The sequence below is a fragment of the Megalops cyprinoides genome, chromosome 24 (genome assembly GCF_013368585.1).
Source record: "Megalops cyprinoides isolate fMegCyp1 chromosome 24, fMegCyp1.pri, whole genome shotgun sequence".
Taxonomy (NCBI): domain Eukaryota; kingdom Metazoa; phylum Chordata; class Actinopteri; order Elopiformes; family Megalopidae; genus Megalops; species Megalops cyprinoides.
Genome location: NC_050606.1, coordinates 16760485 through 16768689, shown reverse-complemented (window position 1 = coordinate 16768689; position 8205 = coordinate 16760485). Strand labels below are relative to the sequence as shown.

General features: G+C 46.7%; 1 protein-coding gene across 2 annotated transcripts in view; it reads right to left on the bottom strand.

Moving 5' to 3' along the window:
* Positions 1-3372: 3372 nt before the first annotated feature.
* The window catches only part of LOC118771435 (protein disulfide-isomerase TMX3-like), a 34882-nt gene continuing 30049 nt past the window's right edge, over positions 3373-8205 (bottom strand). For both annotated transcript variants that reach the window (XM_036519431.1, XM_036519432.1), the window contains 2 exons: positions 7174-7242; positions 3373-4947 (listed from right to left, as the gene is read on the bottom strand). In XM_036519431.1, the coding sequence (XP_036375324.1) occupies positions 4627-4947; positions 7174-7242 (390 nt within the window). In that variant the 3' untranslated portion in view covers positions 3373-4626. The remainder of the gene's footprint in view (positions 4948-7173; positions 7243-8205) is intronic.

Here is an 8205-nt window from a genome sequence, read left to right as displayed (position 1 = left end):
GTATGCAAGAGGATACGTATAATGATCTGAGAAAACTGATGCAGCAGGAGATTGAATCATCAGCCTGACAGCAGAGGCATTTATAGTTGCCCTGGGTCAGGTGCTCCCAGCTCGCCCACTTTATTACATTCAACTTCTGTCTAGCACAACATAAACTTTGGAGTTTTAAGAAACATCTAAGTCGAGAAACAGCAAGCATTAGAAGACATTTCAGCAGCGGTTTGCCTGGGAGACTGTTGCTGCAGACTGGTTTCATAAAAACGTACAGACACAGTTGAGTAAGTACAGTTGCTACAGTTGCTGTGAAATCGGGTTGTCCAGGTAACCTGTTTAGCAAACGTCGCTGTAAGAGAGCCAGTTTGGCACGCAAATGCTGTGCGCTGTGTTCTGCTGCATTTTGCCCAGGTTCAAAAGCGTCACCATCGAAAACAACGCCTCCCCTGCTCCACGGCCCTGCCATTTCTCTCAGTTTCAGTCTTACATAACGTCACCATATTATATATTTAACATCAAAAGAAATCATTTTAATTGAGCACAACTTTAATTTTCCTTTTCATTCTCTACATCCGCGCTGCACAATCAAAACCAATTTGCGCTGGAGCTAAGAAGGATTTTCATTTTGGGAGGAAAAAAGACTATAATTCAAATACCACTTAATTTAGGGAAGGAACGACATGAGAGGCGGCTAAGGCATTGCAGTGAGACAGAGAGAGAGAGAGAGAGAGAGAGGTGGGGAAGAGTGAGAGGGAGAGAGTGCGAGATGAGTGACAGTATTGTCACTCACATAAAGGCCACAGCCATCCTCCGCCCGACGCGGCATCACGACGCTACTCCACTTGCGGGGGGAGAGAGGATTTGTGACCCCCGTCGCTAACACTGGCGCCACAGTCACAATCGGAGGGATCTCCGGTATGGAGGTGCAGAGGCACGGGAGGGGGGGGGGCCCTAATCCCAGATTTACACCTTTAAAGGAGTGAGCGTTCCGAGCCGTGTGGAGCGCGGGGCGCCTCTCGGTAATAACCTTCCCAGAGGTAATCCCCGTGGGGTCAGCACCTGCGCCGCCGCGATACTGGTGATCTTATCCCGCCCGAATCGTGGATTACGCACACGGCAACACACCGCTGCTGCGCCCAACTCCCCGCTCCCAGATATCGAAGGTTCGTCAACTCTGCATTGCCTTCTGATGCCCCCCTCCAGCCCCCCTCATGGAGATCGTGACCTTCTTCGAGTACACAGAGCGGTGAAACCTATTATGTAGCTAGGCCCCAAACAACCGCAGTACTTTGTGGCACTTTGTGTTTAGTTTAGCTCCCTCCACTCCCTCGGAATGAAAAAACGGCTGGTCTTGTATTTACGGGACGGAACATGCCGGCGCAATAAACAGATGGGCTTTTCGGAGGCAGCTGTGTGTTTAAAACAGGGAAGAGGAAGCGTTTTCAATGCGACTGTCTCCCCGCCGCTGTCACCAACGGAATGCAGCCTGGTCTCCACTGCAAGCCTGCTGACTGAACACACCCGCCAGCCTGCAATTTGGTCCGTTCGGAGAGGCGAAGTTTGCGAGGGGAGTCCCTAAACTGCTGCCCGCCAGCCCACTAGGCGCTCGAGGCAATGGAACTCTTAACTCGTTTCCGCACGCCGCGTCCTCACCATATCCACCCATTTTACAACCATGGCCGTGCTAACGCGGGGTCCCTGGCCCAATTACCCGACTGTCGGGTTTCATCTAGCTCTGTCATTGCGTTAGGATCTCACCACACAGTAGCCACCCTCTCCAGACTGCGTTCTTGGACAGCCTCCCCCAACAGTGTATTCACCTAGCTCTGCTGCTACATTAAGACCCCCCCAGCCCCTCCCCCACCCCAACAGCACATGCCTGTGGTGGTGCCCACATCATGAGAGAGATTCATCAGAATGGAAATATCTCCTGTCATCCGCTGGGGGGGGACGACGCACAAATTAGAACCTTTAGAAAGACGGGTTAACAGTCCAATAAACCATGAAATAACAGCGGTGGGGCCGCATTGTGAGGCAACTCGCGTATCACCATTTAGATTGAGGAGGGAGTCCAAAGGGGATTTTTATTTCACCAAAAGTCACACGTCAATACCTCTTTCATAGCCCCCCCAAAAAACGGATTTGTCGTCATTACGAGTTGAATGAAGTTTGGATTCCCTCCTTCTCGTGGTATTTAGAGCAGCCGATTTTCACGCTTGCCGGCTTCTAGTAATTTTAACTGAGCTGTACAATTTCCGCAAGTATCGTCTCAGGCTAAAAAAGCAACGCGCCGCTCTGCATTGTAAATTCCCACAATGCATCGTGGGCGCATAGCGTACCATTGTTGCCTTATTTCAAAAGCGTCTTTGTGAAAGGAGAGCTAGGTTTACGGGAAGTTTGAGGGGTTTGGAGCACAACGATTTTCACGTTACAACTGGGACTGAAACACTCAGATTCCCCTTTGCCGTGTGCTCCTTGCTACGCTCAGTTGCATTTCTGAAGTGTGCACTGAAAGAGCTCTCCACACTTTGCTGGAGTGACAAGAAAGTCTTCCTCCTTCGCCTCACTGCAGGACTTATTTATTCTCTTGAAAGAGTTAAATGAACGATGAATGACATAACAAGAGGTCTGCACAAAAAGATATTCTTCCCAGACATGAAACGTTGGGGCTCAGAAATATTTGTACTTCATGGAATTATGAAATGTTAGCTCCCTCATAGTAAGTAAATATGTTTTACTGGCAACTGCCACAGACTAGTATTCAAATATTTATTTTTCTTTTCTGCTTCATTAACATCATAATGAAAACACTGTATTATAATTACAGTATATGTGCTGGTAAGTCACTACAAAGTCCCCCCCCCCCCCCCCCCCCCCCCCCCCAACTACTTCCTTCTAAAACCATGGTGCACTGTGTAAGTTTGAGCTTCCTACACAACAGTAAAGACGGTAAGCCTCAAATTATACGAGGAGCTTGTTGAAAGCAAAAAAAAAAGGATAAAACAGTAAGTCATGAGCATTTCCCTGTGGCACAACCATTAACAGTCACAGTAAAAGGGAAGGCTACTCCCCCCAAGCCAAAAATAAATAAATAAACTACAGCTCCCAGAATGCATGCTGTTTCCCCTTAATGCACAAGGCAACAGCAATACCCAGAATGAGACTAGCGTGAATATCACTAAGATTCAGCTGTATGTAGTTAACAAAGTAGTTATTTCCCCAAGAAAATGCATATATCCCACAGAAGGCAAAAAGGCATTCACTGTTGAATCCCTTCACTGTTTTTGTTTGGACACTGTTTTTAAACCACCGCAACCTGTGTTCCAGTTAACAGCTAAATGAACGTAAGGACAAAAGATCCATCAAATCAATGGCTGTAACAAACTTCTGAGGCAACACTTCATTTATTGCAACACAGTTTCATTCTAAGAAAGCATTACTTCAAACCAACTAAAAGTCCAAAATAAATGTGCACATATCTCTGTATGTTCTGCGCATAAAATGAGAGGTCTTCCAGCCCTACTTGATGTATTTTTACCTCAGCGTATTAGTTTTTTACCAATCGTTACCTTCAGAGATGGGCTGGACGCCGCAACCTGTATGGACCTAAATCAGGACAGAGAATCACATCTAGCTTTTCTAGACAACATAGTCGTTCTGTAACAAATTCACGAGAAAAGCTGAAGCAAATTCAAAGCACAAACCCCTCACAGTGAAAGACAGTCTCTGGCTGTAACTGAGTTCTTAACTTCATTTTTTCAGCATAAATAATGTAGATTGCTTGCGCTAACCTACTTTGTTTCATAAAATAAAAAGAAAATATACCAACACAGTGAATGAAAACTTGCCGGTTGTTGCCCAACCTTTGTTCTGACCATGGGAGTACTAGTCCTGTGTAGGCTAGTAACTAGACTTAGTGTAAAAAAAAAACCAGGGTCTGAGCAGCAACAGTTAAAACAGTGGACCTGATTCAGCTTCACACCGCAATACAGTCCCTTGGGTGTGTGAAAACCAGGACTAGCCAATATCAGTCTTCCAATGGCAGAGGGTCCAGCACGTTTCACAGAAACAATCTGACAAAGCGAGTACAAAAACCCTGGAGACAAGGGGCAATTTGACCTGCAGTGAGGTAATGACCTCCAACTTGGAATGAGACCTGGACACCCCTCTGGCCTCTGCATGAATGGCACGACCCAAGCCTGCTTTTGCCCCCCAATGACTAAAAATGGGAGACTCTGAAAAGGAGATTCCACTCTGCAGAAAATGACAGGGCTGAACTGGTCCCACTCCTTCCCTGCCCCCACCCCCTGGCCAAGAATTTCACCATGCTTTCTTGTTTAGCGTTATTGTGCCCCATTCCTCAGCATTCATGTACACTGTTGGCCATTCTTGCAAGCAGGGGTCCCCTTCCTTGGTCATTATTAGCCCTGATGCTGATATGATTTTCACAAATACTTCAGAAAAGTTTAGAAAATAAAAGACAACAATCGCAGGAGGGGGACAGGGTTTGAGAGGATGGGGCACAGTAAAGGGGGCTGGGAGGTGGTGTTTGATAAGGAAATAATTTATTTTAAAAAAAAGGAGGCTGATATATCTTCAAGTACTCTGATTCGCTGGGAGTCAGTCTCAGTGTTAATCCACCTTCTTGTCCACCGAGCTCTTCTCCTCTTGCTGCTCCTCCTCCTCCCCCTCTTCTTCGTCCTCTTCCTCCTCCTCCTCCTCCTCTTCCTCCCCGGACCCCTCTGGCTCGGCGCCCGCTTTCCGCCCCTCCTCGCCCTCCTCGCCGGCCCGCTCCTGGGCGAGCGCGGCCGCCGCCTTCAGCTGCTCGGCGTCCTCGGCGGTGGCGGAGTCGTCCGGCTCCGCCGTGCACATGCCATAGCACATGAGGCTGATGATGCCGAGGGGCAGGCCGAACAGGAAGCAGCCCAGCAGGGGTGAGCTGCGGAAGACAGACTGCGGGAGCAGAGACGGACCATCAGCAAAAACACGCGTCCTCAATGGCCTTTTTCATCACCACATCACTGTATTTTTAGCCTGTTTTCTACTGACTGCTCCTGCGTTGCTACCTCATGTTAGTCTTTTTCGGATAGAATCGAAAGCTTAGAGAGACAGTTTATCAGTAAGGAGACCACACACTCAGTTCTCATTCCTGTTTCAGTTAAGAAGTTCTGGTTGCAATTTTAGCAATCGAGCAAAGGGGTTCCCATAATGGAACCTTTGGTTTTAAAAGTCTACGGCATAATTCCAATGTTAGGTGCAAACAGTCTGCCATTCTGGGTCACTATACAGCTCCTGTGACCATAATCATAATACTCTCACTGTATTTTTTCGGTGTAAGATGGTGCTTATGAGGAGAAATGCACAAAAAACATCATAAATCATGATTTTTCCTCTGCTTTTAAATCTGCCAAACTAAATATCCTGGAAGATAAGCTAACCTTCAGTAATGGCACATTGTACCTTATCTTTAAAACATCTGGATGGATTTATCTTCATGCTCTGTGCCTGCTTCCAGACCAGCCACATAACATCAAAGATCAGTGGTATCCACATGTTTTGTCCTAGGTCAACCCTCTGCAGGGCTTTGATTTGCAACAGAAAAGAATGTGATAAAACAGAAGGTTTTAAAGAAATGGCATATCAGATGATGAGATTTTTTTGTGGAGTTCGCCATGAATCCCCTAAACATTGCTCAGATCTGATAGCAAAGCACTACACTGTTATATCACGCATATGAGAATGTTGTGAATTGGCTGGTTTCCCCGTGTATGTTTTTTTAATGCATTAAACACCCTGAATCAGGGAACTCATGCAAGTTGTAGCTCATCTCCTCCAGGTTTAGCCCTAATCTCCCCTCCTTTTCTCTCTTGACCTGGTACTTTCACAGAAGGAAAGCACATTTTGCCTGACTACAGAGAGGGCAGTACAGCCTCCAATGGTCTCTTATTTCCCGTTTCTGTTGAAAATAATATATGGATATCAGCTCGTTGAAGGCTAAGCTCAGGTACCAGGAGGACCATGAAAAAGAAAGCCAGCAGATCCAGTGCTCTCAATACATTACATTGCATTATTGTCATTTTGTGGATGCTTTTATCCAGAGCAACTTACATATGTTATATATTTTTTTTACAAGTCATCCATTTACACTGCAGGATATTTACTGAGGCAACTGTAGGACAAGTACCTCACCCAAGCGTACAGCAGCAGTGCCCCAGCAGGGAATCGAACCCGCAACCTTTTGGTTACAAGCCTTGTTCCTCACTGTGCTACACTGCCACCGCTCTCATTAGATATTTCCCACTGTTCTTTTAAATTACAGTGGTCTGGTTTACCTCTGCTACAGTTTCAACTTGCAAGGCACACACACAATGTGCAAAATCATGACCTGCCATTCTTAGTATTCCTCTTTGTAATCCTCCACCTCCCTTTGTTTTCCAATCACTGTTCATTTACAATATTAAAGTGACAACCTCTAAGGTCTCCTGGTTCAAGTGAGTAATAGACTAGACACCAGACATTTTCCCAGGGCGGTGTCAGTTTATCATAATATCTATCTATGCAGCTGGATGCTGCTGAAGAAATTCAGGTTGGGTTCCTTGCCTAACAGCAGTACTCCATGAGAGACTCAAATATGCAGCCTTTGGGTTATAAGTCTAGCTCCTCAACCGCTGCGAGGCTGCTGTGCCGCTGATGTCTATCCTCAAAGCAGGGGTTGCTGGGAGCTCAGAGCGCGAGCATCAGTCTGTGGAATATAGCCGTATCAGCACTCAGTGAGGACGGGGTAGGGGAGGTGAGGGGAGCCAGGAGAGATGCTCCGGCCCTCGGGGGAAGGGGGAGAGGAGGCAGGGGAACGCTGCTAATTGCCCAGCCCATGGAAAAAGGTGGGATGAGGCGAGGACAAGCCCACCCTCGGAAAACCTCCTCCCACGCTAATGCGCCGCCCCCGACCGTCAAGAGCGTCCTCCGGGTTCGAGGCCGGCGCGGCGACCGAGGACACCCTCTCGTCAGTGTGTGGTCTTGAGGCGAAACCAACCAAACCACAGGCCGAGGGTTTTACAGATTATGCATATGCACATTCCAGCACGCTTTGGGTTGGGCCCAGCGTTTCCTGCTCGTTCGGAATGACTGGAAGATGACCCTCCACGCTCGTTCCTTGTGGTCCACCTGGCGCACACTTACCATCACAGTGGACCTGGCATCGTACGCTACCCTCTTGACGCGCTGGAAGATTCCGTTCCCGCCTTGCGCCTGGTCAAAACAAGCAGAGCAGCATATTAACTCCATTTTTAAAAAAAATGTTAAATAAAACATGAAAATAAAATGCTGCTCTGTAGACATTCCATTATCCTTGGTTTTGATAACAGAGAGATATCCCACTCCCTAAAAAAACGCACATTAATTTCTAAAGCGACGACCACAAAAGCCTTTCAGCTTTCCCGCAGACAGCATTGCGGTGCGGTTCGCACTGGTCCATTCTATCCCCTCTGCGGTTTTATTTCAGATAAAAATACACTGCAGACCAGAGGCTCTGTTGTTCGGCAGATTAAAAAAGAAACGGCTTCCAGCACAAACAGAAAAAGCTACTTTTCGCTGACAGCTGGAAATGCCCTATGGTTCCCGCACTGGTGGGTCTAACATTGTAATGAAGCTTCCCATGCCTACATTACATTGGAACTCAGTGAAAGAAATTAATTACTCTGCATGTCAGTACAGGCCTTAAAAATGTAAATACCATCTTTGGTCTAAAATGGTCATGTGAAAAACCGTGCCCAAACCAGTTGGCTGCCATTTCAAACTCTCTGTCAAATGTCAACCAGAGCCTATCCCAGGGTTTTGATCCCTTAAGAATATGTCCAGCAGTCTCATTACAGCTGTGCTGCTGAGATCAAAGCCCTTGGTTAATTTTAGCCAGTTTTCATTACTCTCAAAGCCAGGCCTTTCAGTAAAATAAAAAAGATGCAACTTAGTTACAATAATACCACTTAGACTGCACAGTCTCCAAAAGAAACCAGTGTCACTCCATATGTATATATATGCATGGATTATTTCAATGGGATATTGCAACATAAACTGATTTTACAGTTTATTTTCTGAGGCAGGGAGACAGCAAAAACATAAACACAGTATGAAAAGAGTGCTCAGTTCCTGCTCTCCTTCTCGCCGACTATCAGTGGATATTTACCCCATGGTAAATGGGATCAAGAGAGGCCG